The 22,581-nt window shown below is 38.7% G+C and overlaps 1 protein-coding gene across 2 annotated transcripts; it reads left to right on the forward strand.

The window, feature by feature from the left end:
* The first annotated feature begins 439 nt into the window (after positions 1-439).
* LOC131720891 (phospholipase A and acyltransferase 4-like) lies at positions 440-22,497 on the forward strand. Of its 2 annotated transcripts, XM_059013298.1 has the most exons (6): positions 440-545; positions 1,039-1,081; positions 20,861-20,904; positions 21,095-21,203; positions 21,444-21,691; positions 22,230-22,497. In XM_059013298.1, exons 3-6 carry the CDS (start codon positions 20,887-20,889, stop codon positions 22,305-22,307), a joined length of 453 nt encoding a protein of 150 aa, XP_058869281.1. In that variant the 5' UTR covers positions 440-545; positions 1,039-1,081; positions 20,861-20,886; the 3' UTR covers positions 22,308-22,497. The 2 variants fall into 2 exon arrangements, with proteins under 2 accessions (XP_058869281.1, XP_058869282.1); XM_059013299.1 differs by lacking the exons at positions 440-545; positions 1,039-1,081 and adding an exon at positions 20,304-20,637.
* Positions 22,498-22,581: the final 84 nt, after the last annotated feature.

Genomic DNA, 22,581 nt, shown 5'->3' on the forward strand with positions numbered 1-22,581 from the left:
ACAATTATTTTAAAGATGGCAAGTGACCAACCAACCTCGTTCACATTATTGGCCTTTCAGAAACACTTTTGCGTCAATGTTCTGCAACCAACTAATGTGTAGAATTGACACATGTGGTGCTAGTGACTCAGTTATGCAAACTGAAATCTTTAAAAAACAATAAACACATTAATTAAAAAAAAAATCTAATTTATTCAGTGACGAAACATGAAACAGAGCCTCGTACCAGCCGCAATGCAAACACAGTTACGAGGGGGAACAAAGTTAGGAATGTCATTTTAATTCAACAGTTTTATTTTTTAAACATAGTTAAGACAATGGCGATACCTGTTGTTGAAATGAGGGAGGATACATTGTAATTACTAGCACTGCCCCCCCCCCCCCCTGTATTGGTAGATGGGTGTATTTTGCAGATCTACACGCCCACATGAGAGGATTATTTAAGGAAGCACACATTCCCTGGCAGTCATCTGTTTAACTAGCTGTTAACAGGTAGCATATCTCTTCTGAAGAAACTACAGCAACTTGTTGCTCGCAATTGTCCTGTAAGTATTCTTGATACTGCAGATTTTATTGTATGTGATGATGGAATGTTTCTGCTTTAGAAAATATTTTGAGCATTTAATATCCAGGTGTGTGTTGAATTGCTTTGTAGCACAATGCAGGATATGTGAATACGTTTGTTACTAATTCTAATTGATTCATGGCAGTCGTACAAGTTTTGTTACAGTAATCAGAGCTCTTCTAGTCATTGTAAAGAACAAAAGGTACAGCAATAGTCCAAATACATGACTGAACAATAATTCAGTGAATGTCTGTGTTACCATGAAATATTAACATCCTTCTACTAAAGAGACAGAGACGGAGGTATAGACAGCAGTCCAAGACAGAGATAAAGAGAGACAGACAGAGGTATAGACAGCAGTCCAGTCATGAAAGACCAGCAGAGTGTACACTCCTCAGGATGCTCCACACAGCACAGTGAAGTCATTTAAGAGACAGCTGAACCTTCACTAATGCTCTTGTTTTCCCTTCCAGCTTGTGCAGCTCCGAATCAGGAATTCCAAAAGCCACCCAACAGGTAAGTTGATTAAATGTCTTCATTTATTCCTGTAACACTGTAAAGGTTATTTTAAAGACAAACGGACTAAGAAATGAAGAGAACTAGAGGGGGAGTCGTATGGATGATGTGAATTGGAGGGGAGGGTTGTTCTGCCAGGGCTGGACACTGTCTCGCGGTGGTGCACAGGGCTGAATAGTTTCAGATCTGAAGCCAGCCTCTCCCTCTATAGTCAGGAGATTGACTCCTGGAAAGAGCTTCTCTGGCATGATACTGGCTGGTGTAAAAGGGAAACACTGTTCAGAGAGTGGAGGCTGGAGGGAACCTGCATTATCCTCTTGGCCTCTTCACTGACACTAAGGGAGTCTTTGTGAAGCGGTGCAATAATTCAAACTGGTAGGGGAGAAAATAGAAAAATAATTGGTCACAGTAAATTAAAAAAAAATCTTCTGGATTCCTTCAAAAGTAAAATACTCAAACATACATGAAAAGGGATCAGATCCTATACAATATAATGTATCGCTTATCAAATAATTGTAAATAACTAAAAGAAATGGAGATGGTATAAAAATCTTATTATTAACACTAAAGACACACCTTGCGATCGACACCAGACTTCTTTGTTAATGTTATCTGCATGATTTTAAGATGAAGGGTTTTAAGTCATGAATGATCCAATAGTACATGGTATATTACAGTCATGTGAACATTGCTGCTTTATTTTTCATTAGCCTACCATGCCTTCCATCTATTAATGCAATTAAACAAGTTTCTTCATTAAAATGCTGAGAAGGAATTGTGTGACCAGGTCCAGTTCTTTCTATGTGTTCTTGATTCATTATCAGCACTGTTGGCAGTATAGCTTTAGATAGAGAATTCTACCCTACCCTGAATTAAAACTGTTATCAGTGTTCTGCGTTTTTAGAAAAGCAAAGACATCATTGAAACAAAATAAACTATTTTAAAACACTTCTGCCTTTAAACTGAGTTTATATATCATCATAAATAAACAAGATAGAGGAATGGAAAACTGTTGAAAATGTAGCATTTGAAAACGGATGGCTCCCTTTGAAAGAGGGGCCACAGACATGACTCTAGGAAGTTCAACCCGGCTTCTAGGCCACGGGATCATTGATATATGACCCTGAGAAGGGTCATTTTTGGAAATTTTTCACATTTTGTACCCACCGTACCAATTTTCAAGTCTCGGGGACCCCCGAAACCCGAGATATAGCACCCTGAAAAATGTCTATGGGGAAATCCCATTATAAAACACCTTTGGGGCGAAGCCCGCCATCTGGCGCCGGGGTTGCGTAGGAACCCGTGGTCGGCGATTTTCTTTAGCTGAGAGTCATGTGCACATGAAGAGATTGCTCCCTACTTCGTTGCCCCAGGGGTCGTGGAGATATGAGGTACGATAAGAGACCACCCCCTCCCTATGGCAAATCCCATTATAAAAACACCATCGGGGTAAGGCTCGGCAAATGGCGGTCTTGGGTCGTACGAACTTAAAGGAACCCAATTTCTTTAGCTAAGACTGTTGTGCATCTAAAGAGAGTACTAGCGAGTTCATTGGCGAGGATTTGTGTGAAAAATGTGCATTATATATGCAACCTGAAACATGCACATATTATAGTGTATTCATGCAACAGGAGCACCGATTAAGTCCATGTGAAGTGTTTTGGGATCACAATCTTGAGGTTTTATCTTGAGGTAAACATTTTCAATGTCACACAATTATACGGAGATGGGAAGTAAATGTTACCGTAAAAAAAAAAACATCTCCATTGCACACTATTGTGTATTATTCATACTAACTTTGCCGAATATAAAGCAAATACGAATGTTTCCAAAGAGATACCAAATACTTGTCTTTTTAATTCTGTGCATCCAAATACTTGTAATTAAAATAAAAGGTTTAAGAATTAAAGCTACTGTTTGTTATTCTGTCCTAAACCAGCAGTTTGTACCTAAACTGTTGTGACATTAAATTATTTATTAAATAAATATGGGGGGGGGGGGGGGGGGTCATCAGATTATTCTCCATTTTATTGTAACTGAGGTACCGTTCAGTTGAATGAAAATTGTAAAGGGGTACCTGAGCTGAAACCTCCAGGTAGAAGGGGTACAGTTTCAAAATAAGATTGAAACACTCTGGCCTAGAGTATAAACTATCAGGAATAGATAAGGGAAATGTTGACTAATACAATACAATAAGATTTATTTGAAGTTGTTGAAAGTCTCTTAAACCCAGAAGCTCTGATAAACCCCTACGCAGATCTATATACTGATGGGCATTATATAAGCAAATGAAATGTCTTTTTTTTTGTTTGTTTGTTTTGGAATACAATGTTCCTTCTCAAAAGTGTTTTAATATTAGCCTTTAATAAAGGAAAACGTCTGCTTTAATTCATGTTCATGTATATTTCAAGTTTCTTCATTGTAATAAGAAATACTTTAACATTTACATTTTATTTATGTTTCTTCACAAGAAAAAAAGTTTTCTTGGAAGAGTAAAACATACATTAGCTTTGATTCATGTACTCAGGGTTACTCTCAAATGAATTCACGATCCAGTTTATGGTAAACTGCGCATGCATGACTTAGAAACTCGGTTGTCAGCTGAGCAGAATATCCCAAAAACTGGGCTGAATTCGAAAATACAGAATTTGGGACGTTATCAGAGCGGCCCGGAATTTGAGACATTATCTGCAAACCAAATCGGCCCAGAATTTGAGACATTATCAAAAGCAAAGCGGCCCGGAATTTGGGATGTAAATGAAAACAGGGGCAGCCTATATTTAAAAGTGTGATTACATTTGAAATAAACTAATGTATCCTGTAACAAAACTGCAATAGTGTATATATTTGGTATTAAAATACATTGCGCAAACGATTATAGGTAAATGCTGTTTGAAAGAACAGTGTACACCACTACAGAAAAAAACAATTCTTATATTCGTGCACAACATGATAATTCATATAAAGTAATAACCCATAGTTTGTTATATTAGTAGAGAAAAATACGATGTTATATTTTAATTGAAAGGTAGTGGAAAGCAGATCTTCGATCTTCGCGCAATCCCCTCGCTAAATTTGTGCCTCGCAGAAAAAATAGTGCTTTGGCACAAAATGAGAGATATTCCAAAATGGCACAAAGCAGTTGAGCGACATTGGAATATAGCATATTTTTTAACAATTCGCAAATGTCTGCAGTCTCGCTTTGCTGTTGTGTGCAGTTGCTATATTGGTAGTGAATGCGCAGGCAGTTTTGCGAGGCACAAACAGATTTGCAACGCAGCTCTCGCTATTCCTTATCCAATGCTGCCATCGTGTGGCCCTTTAGTAGAACAGCCGGTTCAATACAACTACTGTGTTTTATTGTTAAGATGTCACAGAAACGCGAGACGGCATTCTTTCCATGTAACTCGCTGAAGAGGCGCCTCTGTTATTTTTTATAATCCACGGATCCCCTTGTGATGCTGATATTAAAGAAGACGAGGTTCAGCGGTACAGTCGGGTGTTTTTTTAAGCGTCGTGTTTCAGGGCTGTACAGACGTTCTGTCTCGTTATCCGTTAGCGCTTCAGCTTTATTTGGATGATTGCCTTTACCTTGTTTTAATTTCCCGTTCCTCTCCAGTTTGTGAGATACGAATGTACCAGCTTTACATCATTTTTTTGGAACATATTCTCATTTTGTTGATAATTAATGAACATTTCTGTACTGTGGGTGTTGTCGAGAGTCATTGAAAACGAGTCATTTTGTGTTTGAATTGAAAGTGATGTTCTCGAGCAATCGAATTTTCCTCTAGAGGAATGATCACTTTTTGACGTCACTGCTGTGTTATTATGCGTTTTTTTGGAATGGCTCGGGATGCAAATCTAGCCTTCATCCATGTATTATATATACAGGCTCCCTTGAGAAAGACATGTACAACATATCGAAACGCTGGGCAGCTGGCTCTGTGATATATATATATATATATATATATATATATATATATATATATATATATATATATATATATATATATATGAACACAGCTCAGTTGTCCTTTTGAAATGACTCAAATTAACCTTAACCTCTGTGCAAAAACAGACATTTCAGATACATTCTTAAAATACAGCAAAATGAATATTTACAGGATAACCAGGAGAGTACTGTGTGTATAAATAATACAGTTTTGTGTAATTGCACTTATTTGAAATCATTCTCATGCATTTATCATGCTTGCTACGTGTTCTTACTGGACTCATATCAGCAAATAGTTACTATCAGGTTTAGCTGCTCTTATCGAATTCGCTCTTATAATTTACTCTGTGTGCTTTGTTTTGCTCTTTCTTGAATTGCTCTTATTGTTCTTTTATAACTGCTCTTGTATTGTGGTGTTCTCTAATGTGATATTTTCTAATGAGATGCTTTGTACTGTGAGAACTTGTAACAAGTGTAAGTCGCCCTGGATAAGGATGTCTAGAAAGAAAGAAAGAATAAAGTAATTGTTGAATATCACTACCTGTACTCCCCATTGCAAACAGCAGAGCAATGGCTTGTCACTGAGCTGTGTTCAGATAAAAAAAAAAAAAGTAGTTTTATTAAAACCAACAGTTCTACTAAATGACCACACTATGGCAGCATTGGATAAGGAATAGCGAGAGCTGAGTTCTGCACCCCCTTAATAGTGCCTCATCTGCACTCCATGTAAAATCCTTCTATTGATTTTAATTTTTCTCACGACTCGGTTTTCAGAATGAATCCAGTTTGTGCAAAAATTAAACACAGCAGTATTGTTTCTTGTTGCATCTAAATCAATAACCAGGCTTTTATGTCTTTGGTCAAACTGCATGACAGGGAGTAGAGATCATGTAGATTTTGTTTAAAAATGTGTTGGTTAGGGTTAGGGGAAGGAATACATTATATATCAAAACATATCATTCATGGGTAAAGAAACTAAAGACATGAAGATCTTATTCCGGTTTCTTGCCCTGCACTGAAAAAAGAATCTGGAAGATGAGTTTATAAAGTGTATAGAAATGAAACTGCTGAGGATGAGAATTCACTGGACAATGAAATGAGGAGGGATCAGATGTGAAGAACAAATCCCACACACACACATATACAATAACATGAGAAAACAGAGTGCATATCTAATACAGAATAAAGACAATCCATGTGTATGAGATTAGAAAGAAACAGTGATTAATACATATACAATAACATGAGCAAACAGGCAGTACATATCTAATACAGAATAAAGACAATCCATGTGAATGAGATTAGAAAGAAACAGTGATTAATACATATACAATAACATGAGCAAACAGGCAGTACATATCTAATACAGAATAAAGACAATCCATGTGAATGAGATTAGAAACAGTGATTAATACATATACAATAACATGAGCAAACAGGTAGAACACATCTAATACAGAATAAAGACAATCCATGTGTATGAGATTAGAAAGAAACAGTGATTAATACATATCCAATAATATGAGAAAACAGACAGTACACTTCTAATACAGAATAAAGACAATCCATGTGAATGAGATTAGAAAGAAAGAAACAGTGATTAATACATATACAATAATATGAGAAAACAGGTAGAACACATCTAATACAGAATAAAGACAATCCATGTGAATGAGATTAGAAACAGTGATTAATACATATACAATAACATGAGAAAACAGGTAGAACTCATCTAATACAGAATAAAGACAATCCATGTGAATGAGATTAGAAAGAAAGAAACAGTGATTAATACATATACAATAATATGAGAAAACAGGTAGAACACATCTAATACAGAATAAAGACAATCCATGTGTATGAGATTAGAAACAGTGATTAATACATATCCAATAATATGAGCAAACAGGTAGAACACATCTAATACAGAATAAAGACAATCCATGTGAATGAGATTAGAAACAGTGATTAATACATATCCAATAACATGAGAAAACAGACAGTACACATCTAATACAGAATAAAGACAATCCATGTGAATGAGATTAGAAAGAAACAGTGATTAATACATATACAATAACATGAGCAAACAGACAGTACACATCTAATGCAGAATAAAGACAATCCATGTGTATGAGATTAGAAACAGTGATTAATACATATCCAATAATATGAGAAAACAGACAGTACACATCTAATACAGAATAAAGACAATCCATGTGAATGAGATTAGAAAGAAACAGTGATTAATACATATACAATAACATGAGCAAACAGGTAGAACACATCTATGCAGGGGGAGGGGCCAGTCTTCTTCAATACAGTGAATAATTATCATTTGAAATATCTACAATGCAAGCTGGTCCTGTTGCTTTTGCTGGTCTTTCTCTGCTCTGCATACCAGTGATGCCCTTCTACCCAGCGTGCAGATCTGCTGTGCTGCTTCACTGCTTTCATTCAATGTGTGTGAACAAGGTTTATATTGGTGATACCTTTTTATTAATTAAACAATACAAAAGAGAATGACTTTTTACAACAACTTAAGAAATCAGCCCTTCTTTAGCTTTCTTTCATCCTTTTCAGTTAATTGAAATGATTTCTCAGGTTAAACTTTCTTAACCCTTTTAAAGGGTATTGTAACTGGACTGTTTAATACAAACCGCTCACTCTCTGACAGATATGATCTGATTTCATTATTCATTCAATACATTTAGTTTATTAACCTGCTCTGTCACTCCACTGGGTAGTTATTCATATAATAAAAAGCATTTCATTCAAAGAGCTTTAGTTTTCTAACACCTCTCAGGGTTTTCTTGTGGAATGGGACGCTTTTTAATCATAATAAGACGCCTCAGGACATCTTTTCAAAGCTTTTATGCCAGTCTTTAATTAACTCCTATTTATTTTAAAGAGGTAAACCACCTGTTCATTTTACAAAACTAGAACCACACAGCTGAGTGATACACTGTATTTCAAGCCCTCTTCAGCGCTCTCAGTGTGTTTATTTTTTCATGTTGTAACATTAACATGATGTTTTGTCCTTTTTTAAATCAATAGCAGTTAATTAAAGGCTGGAGGAAGCGCTTTGATAACGCGTCCCCTCGAGTCTCACAGAGCAGCGCACTCCTTGGCGTGTCTCATTGCTGGTGACTCTTCTGCTGCTGTGGAGGCGGCTCTGTTGCCTGGTTTAGTTCGCAGCGCAGTCTGAGGAAGAGTCTACATCTGTGCCGCTGGACAGCAGGGAGGAATACTGTCCTGGATAAAGAATAGGATACAATAATACAGTTTAAGAGAAACTAAATAAAAGCATGTGGTAGAAATAGCAGAAGTTACTACCTGGAAGTTTACTCGTAAAGAATGACCTTTCTGCGACCCTGTGCTGTATTTACCAAAAACAAGTTCACACGCACTGAACCTCCAAGACTAACGAAGAGAAAGCTGAGAAACTGCGCGCATGACTACGCCATTGTGGATCTGTTTGTGACAACAGCGCTCAACTTGAATTAACCTGATATACTTCTAAAAAACATTACCAGGGGTATAGCGTTAGTGTTTGAACATTTCGTTCTGAAGAAGAGGGCAGAAAATATAAATATTGACACACAAAACACAGACTATTTATCTGCGAAAAACTCGCTGCATCGGTGCTGCTTCAGTCACAGCGTCACGGCTGATAATATAACTCCCGTCGCGGTCAACTATCACGGTAGAGCCCTCATCGCCGGGCACTCTCTCAAATATCTTTTTTTAATTTTTTTTTTAATTATAATCTGCAAATTCTTAGACAAGACGGATAATTACTCACAATAAATAGCACTGGTGTACACACACAGAAGCAGCTATGAGAAATAAAGACATGAACCATTTCTTTCCATTAAATATATTGGTTAATTGTGGGCTCTAGTTGTTAACATCACTGAGCCCCTTGTGCCTGTGGATTGCAACCACAATGTGGAAACATATAGAGAATGTATGGGAATGGCCAATGAACACTGATTTCTAATACTGGACCCTGTCTTAATACTGTATTACATTCTGAATATGAATATAGCTGAGTTATTAACTGTAGATAATACTTATAATACCAGATACACATTTAGCATTAAAAAGCAATCCATGTGATTTCTTTAACAGCCAGTCAGTCTGCCCGGACTGCACCTGAACCATCTTAAAAACACGAAGCCTCCAATAAGCTCATTTGTAAAAGTTAGTAAAGAATGGCGCTATATAATCTAAGGAAGCTGAATGTGAACTCCTAGCTGGAGCAACGAGAGAGGGAGAGAGGGGGCGGGGCAGAGAAGGAGTCTCCTCCATTTGCATGTTCTAAATGCCTCGTTTGGCTTTGGGATAGAAAAATGCGTTGTGGGACCGGCCGATATTTCCACATGAACATTGGATCGGGGTTTGGTTTGGTCACAATTCCGAGATACTGGCCAACACTCATCAAGGGTTTAATATCAATTCGAAATTACCGACACTTTTTACATATTAAATAAAATACAAATTCAAGTTAACACACATACGTTTTGTCACTTTTCATTCATTTATATGCACTGTACGGTTTGTTTGATAGGACACACTGCTCAGCTGACTGTGGCGAAAACTGCCTTTGTGATCCAGCACATGCTGAAGTAAAATGTTGAACAGTCTTTATGACAGTTTACTGCATAGCAGTACAAGCACATTTATTCTTTTTAGAAAGTGTTGCTAATTGCGAATTGGTGTAAAACGATTTATGAATACTGATCACTATCTCAGAAGTCTGCTATTAAAATTGAACTTTTTGGCCTAAATGCAAAGCGTTATTTTTGGTGCAAACCTAACACGGTGCATCAACTAAAGAACACCATCCCTACTGTGAAGCATGGTGGTGGCAGCATCATGTTATGGGGATGTTTCTCATCAGCAGGGACTGGGGCACTTGTCAGGATTGAAGGGAAAAATGAATGGAGCAAAGTACAGAGAAGTCCTTGAGGAAAACCTGTTGCCCTCTGTAAGAAAGCTGAAACTGGGATGGAAGTTCATCTTTCAGCATGACAATGACCCAAAGCATACAGCCAAAGCTACACTGGAGTGGCTAAGGAACAAAAAGGTAAATGTCCTTGAGTGGCCCAGTCAGAGCCCCGACCTAAATCCAATCGAAAATTTGTGGCATGACCTGAAGATTGCTGTTCATCAACAATCCCCAAGGAACTTGACAGAGCTTGGACAGTTTTGTAAAGAAGAATGGTCAAATCTAGGTGTGTGCAAAGTTGGTAGACCTATCCCAACAGACTCACAGCTGTAATTGCTGCCAAAGGTGCTTCCACCAAGTATTAACTCAGGGGGGTGGAGACTTAACCAATTATGATCTTTCAGTTTTGTATTTGATATATATACCAGCAGAGACACTGCAGCATTGGCCCTCCAGGAACTGAGTTTGATTGATTTTAATTATTTTAATGTAATTTAGTTTAAAGTAATTACTAGAAACTAAAAGTTAATGTTAAAGTAGCTACAACTTGTGTGCAATTTTTATTGATATTCCAGTTTGTTTACATTTACTCAAGTAAGATAGAGACTGTCTTTAAGACATTCATGAATGGAAGGAAGTGTGGAAGGTCACAGAAGCAGAGTTGAGAAAGTAGAAGGCGTGTAAAATCAGGATTCAAGAAGAAAGTTTCTTTCCACACATTGCTCCAACCTACCTGCTGCTGAGTAGAAATCAGAACATCGTTTAAATGTAAAGAGATACCGCTTGCTTTATTGAAAAGATTCAAACTGGGACTGTGCCAAAACCAAGTTGTAATCGAAAGAAGAGAATGGACTGGTGCAAGTTTCTTTAAGGGTGCATGTGGCAAAGTGCCCCGCCCCTGTGTGCATTTGTGTGTTCTTTGTTGTATGTATGGTGAGTATGTTAATGTTGGTGTATAGATTGGTACACGGGATATAAACGGGTCTGTGTTTCACGTGTGTTTAAATTGTATATTTGTATTTAGGCACGGGATTGCACATCACGCACGTGCATTTAAAATATAATATGTGAACACGGGGTTTCACATAATGAATTCACGTGCTGGGATTCAAGTGAGTAATTAATTAGTAATTGAATCCCAGCACAACAGTATATATAGATGCACGTTTCTGTCACTCGGGGTTGGGTGTTCGGAAGAGGAGAACGGGAGAGAGAGAGAGAGAAGGAGAAGGAGAAAGAAAAGCAAAGTAAAATCGTAAACGTAAAGTGTTTGTTCTCACCGTGTTTGTTTGTCTCTCCGTGCACCGTTTGTTTAGTGTTAGTCCGTTTTGTCTGTCTGTTTATTTTGGCTACAAGTGCCGTGTCCTGTGTTTTTGTTACAACCTTTTTATTTTCTGTTCTGTTTATTAAATGCTGAGTGCGATCACGCGCTCAGCTATACCAAAACCCCAAGTCTCTCTGTATTCCTTCCTGCTTCTGGTCTGACGCCACCCACTCTGGCCGTCTTTGTGACAGTGCAATATAAAATACCAGCAGAGCTGCTATACAGAGTGTTGTGCACAGCAGAGCTGCTATAGTGTTCTACACAGCAGAGCTGCTATACAGAGTGTTGTGCACAGCAGAGCTGCGATAGTGTTCTACACAGCAGAGCTGCTATACAGAGTGTTGTGCACAGCAGAGCTGCGATAGTGTTCTACACAGCAGAGCTGCTATACAGAGTGTTGTGCACAGCAGAGCTGCGATAGTGTTCTACACAGCAGAGCTCCTATAGAGCATGTGCACAGCAGAGCTGCTATACAACTTGTTAGGCACAGCCAGTATAGCAGTTCTGTGTACATCGGTGGTTCTCAATCCTGGTCCTGGGGACCCCCTGCTGTGTGTCTGCTGGTTTTTCTTCCAACTGATGAGCTGCTCTCAATTACTTAAACCCTTAATTCAATAAAAATATAGAATGGGCCAGGAACAAAAACACAGACACTGCAGGTATGGTGTAATTGCGCTTGCACCATTTTATTTTGAACAACAAAAATAAACTATTCAAACAAAAACAAAGCAGCCACACAAAATAGTCACGATCACTAAACCATATAGGTCAGGCTGGGTAATCGCCTTCACTGTTCCTATATTTTTTAAACTCCTCGCGCTCTCGCTTGCTCCGTCCTCTCCTCCTTTACACGTTCCCACCTCTGCCATTGCTCCCGGCCTTTCTCGAGAAGGTCCGGTCGGAGAAGGCGTCAGTTCTCCTAGTGGCCCAGGAGAATCTGGTTTTCATCCCTGTGCCAGCTATTGAACGTCCCGTCCTGGGAGATCCCGCTTCACCAGGATCTTCTCAGTCAGGCGAGAGGAACACTGACACCCGGAGCCGGGCAGGCTCCAGCTATGGGTCTGGCCCCTGAAAGGGACCGCTGGTCAGCCTTAGGGCTGTCTGACACAGTCATGGGTACGTTGCAGAATGCTAGGGTGCATTCCACTAGGTCATTCTATGCCTATAACTGGAAATGTTTTCAAGATTGGTGCCGACTAATGGTCATGATCCAATCTCCTATCCCATGACTGCCATCTTGCAGTTTCTGAAGGTTTACCTAGCGGCTATTTCTGCTTGCCATGCCCCCATTGACTCAGTGTCCCCGGGCGCGCATTTTTTGGCTACCTGGTTTCTCCGAGGCGCTCAGCAATTGCACCCTCCCAGGAGGGCCACTCTCCCCGAAAGGAGCCTTGAGATTGTACTGGAGGCTCTCACGCAGGCCCAGTTTGAGCCTATATACTCCATCGAGTTGAAGCACCTGTCCATGAAGACAGCCTTCCTCCTTGCTATCACCTCTGCAAAGCAGGTTAGTGAGCTGCAGGCGCTGTCTGTGCATAGCTCCTGTATGCATATTTGGGATGATGATAGCAGAGTGTCACTGCGTGCAAACTCTGCTTTTCTCCCCAAGGTGTTACAGCCTTCCACCTGAATCAGTCCGTGGAAATGGAGTCCTTTCATCCTCCACCGTTTGTATCGGAGGAGGATAAGAAGTTGAACCTTCTCTGCCCAGTTCAGGCATTGAGATGTTATGTAGATAGGACGAGAGCGCTGCGTCAGTCTGACCAGCTCTTCTTCTGCCATGGATCACGGACCCTGGGACAGCTCCTCTCCAAGCAGCGGCTGTCGCATTGGATTGCGGACACAGTCTCGACTGCGTATGATGGTGCTGGCTTACCCCCATCTGGGCGGATAGCCGCACATTCCACGAGAGGTGTGGCTACGTCATGGGCCCTCTTCCGAGGTGCCTCCATGGCTGAGATTTGTGATGCGGCTAGCTGGGCTACCCCGCATACCTTTGCCAGGTCCTACCGTCTGAATGTGGTCGATCCCTCATTGCCCTCTGTGGCCACTAGGGTCCTTGAGATTGCACGCTCATGTTGCTGACCTTGGTCAGGCAGGACTTGGCGCCCTCATATGCTGCCGTTCTTTTCTCCCTCGCGATGGCTCTAGTACAAGTTTCCCATAACGATGTTTGGTGGCCATCTTTGAATTGAAAGGGAACGTTAGTTTACCTACCGTAAACCTGGTTCCCTGAAAGAGACGATGGCCACCAACTGCGAGGTCGCATCGGTCGACATCACGGTTTCAACGCGAAAGAGAACGAACCTCCCCGGCGTGACGGTTAAGTACCCTCGGGAGGCGGGACCGAGGAAGTCACCAAGGGGAGGGGGCCTATTGGCAGCTTTGATAGACCTCAGTGACACCTACCAATAGGCAGGAGTGTATCCCATAACGATGTTTGGAACCTGAGTGTACTCCACGACGCTTTCAAATTAGACTTTACATGTAGAACCTACACAAACTACTCCACATTGATAAAGTTAAAAAATATAATATATAAAAAAAGAATAGCATATAAGAGAAAAACAGATTAATCTCAGTTGCATAAGTATTCAACCCCTTTTCTACTGCAGCCCCAAATCAGCTCAGGAGCAAATGATTTGTTTGAAAGGTCACAAAATTAATGAAATGTTTTCAGCCGGTGTGTACTCAAAAGTGGTTTAACGTGTACATAATTTCCCTCGGGTATATAAAGACTTAAGCTGGAACTCACATAGTGATCCAACAAAGCAACGATAAAGACCAAAACAAGTCAGTGATAAAGTGGTAGAGAAGCACAGAGCAGGAGAAGGGTACAAGAACATTTCAAAGACGCTGATTATTCCTCTCAGCACAATGAAGTCCATCATTAAGAAGTGGAAGATGCATCATACCACCCAGATCAGGTCGCCCTCCCAAAACTGAGCAGCTGGGAAAGCAGGAAACTGGTTTGGTATGTCACTCTGAAGCCAACAACCTTGAGAGATCTGCAAAGTTCTGAGTCTCAGATGGGAGTCAGTGTTCACACATCAACAATAAGATGGTCCCTACACAAAGCTGGCCTGTATGGACGGGTGGCAAGAAAGAAGCCATTACTCAAAAAGCATCATCTTAAAGCACATATGGAGTTTGTGAAAAAGCATGGAGATGATACTGCAGACATGTGGATAAAGGTTTTGTGGTCAGACGAGACAGTTTGAACTTTTCAGTCTAAATTCCAAACGTTAAGTCTGGTGCAAGGCCAACACTGCACATCACCCAGTCAACACCATCCCAACTGTCAAGCATGGTGGTGGCAGCATCATGTTATGGGGATTCTTCTCTTCAGCAGGGATGGGGAAGCTTGTCAGGATAGAGGGGAGAATGTATGGTGCAAAGTACAGGCAAATCCTTGAGGAAAACCTGTTTGAGTCAGCCAAGACTCTGAAACTAGGGAAGAAATTCACATTTCAGCAGGACAATGACGTGAAGTGGTTGAACAACAAGAGAATTAAATGTTCTGGATGGGCCAGTCAAAGTCCTGACTTAAACCCAATCTAAAATTTATGAAGAGACTTGAAGATTGCAGTCCATCTATGATCCCCAACAAACTCATCAGAACTGGAGCCATTTTCCCCCCCATGAGCCAAATCTTACACTCTAGACATGCGGTTATTACAACAGTTCTGCAGTTCAAAACCATCTTGCTACATGGTGTATGCCAATTACTAACAGATTTCCACATTTAAGTCAAGCAGTGTCTCACCAAGCAAGTACAGTAATTGAATTTAAGAATTCAATAGGCCTGTGTGATTAAGGACTCAATTGGCTCAAAAAAAGACAAAGGCTCTGTGGGTCAGATTTACAAATTTGCTTTTTGAAATTAGTACCTAGTCAGAAGACTTATCCGTATTTTGTTTTCTGAGTTTGTGTCTTAGTTCAGAGATTTTTCTGTTGATTGTTGAACCAATCTGACTTTGTTGCATTTGGAATACACACACAAAGCATAAGTTGTTTGCAGATTAGCATCATTAATAGATGGTTAGCCAAATATCTAAACACTGGATTTTAAAACTAAAAACCATGCCTAAATGAAGCAAGATACTAAAACTACATCATCTCCAATCCCACAGTACCATACATTACTTCATGCAAGCCTTTGTTCACAAAATTTGGGGGGTGGGGGCTGACACCTCTGCAAATGGTCCATCAACAAGAGATCAGTTTGTATAGCCACGATTGGCGATACATGTTAAAAACAGTACCTTTTTAAATAAAAATCAGGATTACCGTATACAGCATGATCTTTAGTAGAGTCAAGCGCATCTTCTCTCCCCATCTTGCTGCTGCTTGTTACAGCCTCCACGAAGATTGCTTCTGACAAGCGTCTCAACGTCAAACACAGCCAGCGTTAGAGAGCGTACAAATGAAGAACAGGAAGTTGCTTTATTTGTTAGAGTCCAAGACAATTCCTCAACAAAAACATTGCTTCCTGGATGGATTTCCACCTGTAAAAATAAAAATAGAAAAAAAAATGAACCTGAAGTAAAACCCATTTTAATCAACACACTGTTAGAACAACCCTTCCACGCAAATGTGGTAGACTAAAATTTCAAGAATCACAGAATGCTCCTCCGAATTACCTGTCAATTTGCATACTGAATGTCAAACTTACAGCTAAACCTTAAGGACAAAAGCATTTTATCCCACCTCAGAAATACAAATTTGGCAGTATAGTGAAGCTGCAACATTGGCAGTGTTTATATCCAAGTGGAATTTGCTCGAAGGGTCACATAAACTGAAGGTGGTCTGCCTGAATTGCAATAGTGCAGTTACATAGACAATCCTATCCTTTTCTGGGAGTGCAATACTTTACGAAATGTACTCAGTACATTTTAAGTGCAATAATAGTAATAAGTTGAATTTTTCCATGTGCTCATCTGGTCATATCTGCCCATTCTTTATCAGACTTTACTAAAACTGTAGTGTAGTTTCAAGTCACACTTTTTCCAGGGTGGATTAATATATGGAACACAATGTATGAGGACAATAGATTTTGCAAAGTGTATTGAAACTGAAATTGAGGTAGAAATTAAAACAAATGTCAGTTATTTCAGTCTTCAAATTTAATTTGTCACAATGAAGATTAAACAGATAAGTTTTACCTTTCCAGCAGCTTTCATGGGAGGAGGCAGCACAGGTGCTGATAATACAGATATTGAAGCAGCTGAGGCTTCTGTTGAATTCCCAGTGGAACGGTTAGGCGTTCCATAACGTGACTAAATCAGAATCAGGAATAGATTTGCACACATGATTTCTGTTCAAGCACTCGAGTTTTTGGAGTATTGCTAAAAAAGTAAGAAAAAAAAAACAATTTCATGAACAGATAGAAATCCACTTTTTTTTTTTTTTTTTTTTACCAAAGTTCATATACAGTTTTGAAATTGGGCCCCCATGTTCCCTGCTTTAATCTGCAAAGTTTCTCTTAGGGGGCCATCTTACTTAATTGTAATTGTGCTATTTTAAATGAGACATCTTTACAGAATGAGAAACCACACATACATCTTTTCACAAGTTTATTAAAGTTCATTAAACTATTAGTATAATATTTAAATGAGCATTTCAAGGGTATGCTTGTATATGTCAGATGAACTACAGACATTCTAGAAGATAGAGTAAGTTACTTTCTATATCTTATATTGTGACTAATGCAATCTTGGCAACGGCAGTGTTAATTACTTGTATAAAAAGGTGTAATAATGCTAGAGGGCTCAACTTGTTCTTGCATTTCTACTTACCTTGTGCTTGAGTGAATTGTTTTCTTCCTCCAGTTTTTCAACTATTCCACGGCCATAAGTTGGTCTACTTCACCATCTACTTCCTCACGTGCTGCCTTCAGCTTTTTCCAAATGTTGTCACATCTGTCTTGCTTAGCAGATATCTTTATTTTGCTAAAAGATTACATTGTTCAACAACATTTCAAAATAAAAATTAAACCACATTTCAACATTTTGTAAACAAAAACATTACATACAAAATGCAAACTTGCAATTCACAAATAACTATCACTACAAAACAATTCTATAGCTAAATGTAAGCAATCATATTTCACTCATGACATTGGAATGTCTCCCCATACTTTACAGTATTGGCTTTTCAGCAAACGTCAGAGCAATAGAGAATCAATTAGCTTTAGGTATGTTCCCAGGTCATTAATGAAAAATAAAAGTTCTCACTTAACATACCTGACTAAATAAAGGTTAAATAAAATAAACACAAATAACGTTATAATCATAATAAAACCTAAAAACAGGAAATGTCTCACTTTGCGCTGAAACCAAAACAGAAGGGTACAGCCCAGGCTTTTCAAAATGTACTTAGTTTAATGCTCTAACTCAATGTTACACAAGGCACAGTCGCCATCAGCTACCATTTGGAAATCATTTGTGTAAAGTTACCTGGATTGGTTCGGAGTCACTTGACAAATCATCCATGTATCTTATTCCGCATTATGAATCTTTAGAGGCTGGCGTTTTGTTCTCAGTTCGGTCCTCCTCATTTACTTTCAGGTCAGATTCTTTTGGTGTACACGCACACAAAAGTAAAAAAACAAACATAAAACGGCTGCAAATGTTCTTTCAGTGCAAGTAATAAATTAGCTTGAAAAAAACCTCACACAATGTATCATTAATGAAAGACATACCTGACATTGTGGACCTCGCAGTCACACAGGACTGCCTCCACGCGGGGTTTTCTTCCCTGACCTCCATTCTCCTACATAACTTCTCGAATCCATGTCTCCATTTTCTTCAAATGTGTCTTCATCAAAATCCCTAACATTATAATTAAATCGGTGAGCCATGTATTTTTATATGTTACAAGTTCAAAAATGTATTATTCATATATAAAAATTCTTTCATATATACATTTCATATATTAAACATATTTCCTTTCCGTATGGGCAGCGAGTTGACTTAGTAGAGCACAGTAAAAAATAGGTTCAGTCGCTGAATACAGTTAGCATCTCGTCTCATGAAACAAAAATAGACAATAACAAAACAGCAAATTCTACAACAAATGCATACAAACACACAATACTGACTCACCAAAGGAGCGGAGCTGAGAGCGCCGACAAGAAGCAGAAAAAAACAAAGGGGCGGTACAGTGTGGGGCACATTGTAATTATTTATTTGAAATGCTTCGACACTATTGTATAGTACTGTAGATTATATGTGTTTACATGATATACATTTGCATTGGGATTATTTTGTGTTTCAGTGATGTGATCATCAGAAATACTGTAACGGCAGATAAGTAGCCTGCAGAATGTGCGCATTGCAGAAAGAGATTATTATTAAAACATGACGAGACATCTCTTAGGCTTTATTACAGTAATAACTTTGCAAGTTCGTTGCAATTGACCCAATGAGACCTCCCCCCGCAAGCACCGACCAAATTGTTTGGTGTTGTATGTAGTCTAAACATTGAATTCAATATATATATATTTAAAAAAAAAAAAATGAAAATGCAATGCACAGATTGAACCCGGCACCTCCAGCACAGCGCAGATCCGCTATACAAGTGAGCCGCGACCCCTTATGAGTGAATCAATAATCTTGTGTTGCATCACCTACCAGTCCTGACCACTACCCCATGCATGCTACAGCTTACTGATATGTAGCATTGGCTACTAAAAACATACTTTGAGACAAGTATACATATGTTATATATCACATAAATATATATATATTACTCATATTAAATATTGCAATTCCGTTCCATGTGGGTAATACATATTTACTGTACGGCTTTAAATATATTATCAATTATTTCATGATAGTTTTAATAAATTCTCTCAACTGTAATTGTAATATTTTGGCGTTAGATCATTTTTTCGCTGTGGAAGTGATTTGATCAGTGTGGGGGTATTGTTTTCAGTATTGTTATAATATCACGAAACTCATTACAACGCTACACGAATATATTGTAATGGCATCCCTTATATATATATGTAAAAAATTATATACAAGTAAATATGTCTTTTTATATGTAAAATATAGGTACGTGGATTTGCGATTATGAATTGTTCAGTTACAAAAATACATTTTGGGGGTTTTCACATTTGTTCCACTTAGTACGGTACTATAAATCGTTAGTCTATAGAAAGGATTAGACTACTTTAGTCTCGTACTTAGTATCCTCTAGAGCAGGGGTGCACAATTCCGGTCCTGGAGGGCCGGATCCCTCCTGGCTTTTGTTCCAACTGTGTTCTAAATTACTTAATTAGACCAATAATTGGTAATAATTGGTCCAATTAAGTAATTTAGGGCAAGGTTGGAACAAAAGCCAGGAGGGACACCGGCCCTCCAGGACCGGAATTGTGCACCCCTGCTCTAGAGGGCAGCAGCAGTTATTTTTTGGGTTCGTTGCAATTCAGACCTTTTTTTAGTACGCAGCTGGGGACTAACTTCAGCGGCCAAGTTGGTTGCAATTGGTATTTAACTTGCGTACTCGTTCAGTAGGGAGCTGCGTACTGACCACGGGATCATCCCCCGTTAGAAACTATGCAATGGCAACAGATCAGTCTTCTTAAACTTCCCCATTACATTATGCCCTATACAGAAATCAGTGTATCAGTAACTGTTTATAACAGTAACCTTTAAACCATGCCAGCCTTGTTTCATCCATGGCTTTCAGCGTTGCAGTCACAGTACTGCGTTTCTGTCTTCAGCCAGACTACAGACCACTTATAATACTGTTTGTATCAGAACCACATTTCAATTGGCTGCTAACCCACGATTCCAAGATTTTTGCCGGAATTGACAGTCAGCTGTATCCAACACAGATCAGTGCGCTTCAGCTTGAGATTGTGCTCTGTACACGATACAACTTAATAGCCCATTAACTAACTAATTATAGGAAACGTAGCGAGCTGTATCAGCGATTTATTTGTGATGATTGAACCATGTTTTCTTTGGAAGCCTTTATACTTGCTAGCACGCTAGTTATTGTCTTAATTGGATCAGTTGAACAATTTTCCCAGCTCTCTGGGTGATTTATAGAAGCATCGAAACCTGCTGGACACGTTTTATTTTCTCCATTTGTCAGTTTCAGCATGAACTTGAGCAAAACCTACATTGTTGTGTAATGAAACTGATCAAAAACATTTGTCATTCTCCTTTGGTTTCCTTTGTATTTCTGCAGTCAGACTGTATGCAAATACGTTCCCAAGGGGCAATAACTTCCCCAAAAGCAGGGCATATATAAAAGACTGACGTTATGTTACAAACATAACAGTGCTTCAGGAAAGAAGGAATTACACTGGGGTGAGTTTATGATGATGATGATGATGATGTCATTAACTGCATTAGAAAGAAACTGAACTGTAATACTAACAAAGTACATGTGGCTTTGACAGCTAGTATGAATCACCCCCTAATCGCTTCTGGAGAGACATTTAGGTAGAGAGTTGCACTTCCTATTTTGTTTGAACAAATTCTGTCATAAAAACTAAAACCAAAACTTGAATTTCTGTTCGTTTCTATTCAGTTAATCTACAGAGAGACGCTGCCAAGATGTCTAAGGAAAACCCGGTAAGTAATGGTACTATGCTTTCTTGAAATACAGGAATTGTGTTCAAATATACAACTATCAACTATCTTTGTCTCCAACTTTTAGTTGATCTTGTTTAGCTCTTCGTGGCCACACAATGCATTATCCACACTTTGTATTCGGTGTGTCTTATCTTTTCTCATAACCATAGCTGTTTATTTCTTCCCACAGAAATTTAATGTGGGAGACATAATCTCCTTTAGCCGTGGACTCTATCATCACTGGGGGGTTTATTACGGACAGGAACATGGAAAACATTACGTTGTCAACGTTTCAGGAGGTAGAACGTGTGTTTTGGTTTGTTTGTCTTCAGCTATATGATCTAAATAGCAGTATGCTGTGTTTTATATTGATTTTTCTCATTTCTTTTATGGCATAATTGATATATTTGTTATATTTACATGTTTAAACTTGTTGGGAATCATTAGAACTTGAATATCCTAGATGCTTTCTCCCAGTGTCTATTGATTTTTTTCTCATAATGTAATGCCCATATACCAACATTACAATTATTATATAGGAGAGTCCAACAGCAAGCCTTTGGCCATTACTTCTAAATTGGTGAAGGAAGAACTTAACAAGGTGGCTGGAAAAAGTGCCTACTCTGTGTACAAAGAACTGGACAAACATAATGAACCAAGAAGTCCTGAGCAGATGAAAGCAGACATGGACAAAATGATTGGTACCAAAATAAAGTATGATCCCTTTGGAAAGAACTGTCAACACTTTGCTACACAAATACGGTACGGCAAGGAAATATCTCCCGAGGTAATATTTGTTCATGTTTTTATGTATTTATTTTTAGATAATGTATTAATAACTGTCATGGTCAATAAGCAGAATAATGTATTATTTAACTCCCGAAACTAATTATGCCCCCATATAGCCGTATTTACCCAATGAAGGTTCTACATTTTATAAGGTTTCTGCAAATACAACAAAATGCCTTTTTGTTTTTTCAATACTGTAACACATGAATGCCTTGTTATGGGACATGAATATCTGTCTATTTACTAAACCACTCTGCAGGGATATACTGTATAATTTAAGCCTTAACTTGAAACATGACCTTTTTACTGACTGTATATTTCCATAACATGTATTCTATGTCATGACCGTCGATCTGATCTGAATTTAGATTCACTTGGATTTACAATTGGAAACTTCCAGGCCTTTAGATGTTCAAAATAGTCAGAAACAAAGCTAGCAAACAAACACGTGGCAGGTGCTGAAGTCATTTTAACTGCAGTTTGGATTTCATTTTAACTGCAGTTTGGATTCATCATTTTCTTTTTTCTTTCTGTAGGGGGAAAGTGCAGCCAAATCCGTGGGCAAAAACCTGTCAAATTTCCGTGCAGAAATGGACCCTTTTTCTGCCAAGTAACAGCTTATTCACCTGATGAATTTCTTCATCTTTTGTGGTGTTCCTTGCCTTTCTGATAAAGGGCACAATTTCTCTTTACAAAGTACAATAGAAAATGCTTGTTAAAATATTCTTACTTCTTTAATTATGGTGAGCAAAATGAATCTATTGTTGTAAAAATGAAATCAATAAAAATTCAAGTTGCATCAAATTCCTTTCACTGTAGTCATTTAACAGTAGAACCGCCATGCAGGTCAGTTTGACCCATTTTGCATTTAAAATGTTAAATACTCTT

The sequence above is a fragment of the Acipenser ruthenus genome, chromosome 45 (genome assembly GCF_902713425.1).
Source record: "Acipenser ruthenus chromosome 45, fAciRut3.2 maternal haplotype, whole genome shotgun sequence".
NCBI lineage: Eukaryota > Metazoa > Chordata > Actinopteri > Acipenseriformes > Acipenseridae > Acipenser > Acipenser ruthenus.

Excerpts from the sequence above, each read along its gene's own strand:
- LOC131720891 (XM_059013298.1), top strand. Across the intron at positions 21,204-21,443 it reads CGTTGTCAACGTTTCAGGAG|GAGAGTCCAACAGCAAGCCT; the intron begins GTAGAACGTGTG and ends ATTATTATATAG. Across the intron at positions 21,692-22,229 it reads GCAAGGAAATATCTCCCGAG|GGGGAAAGTGCAGCCAAATC; the intron begins GTAATATTTGTT and ends TTCTTTCTGTAG.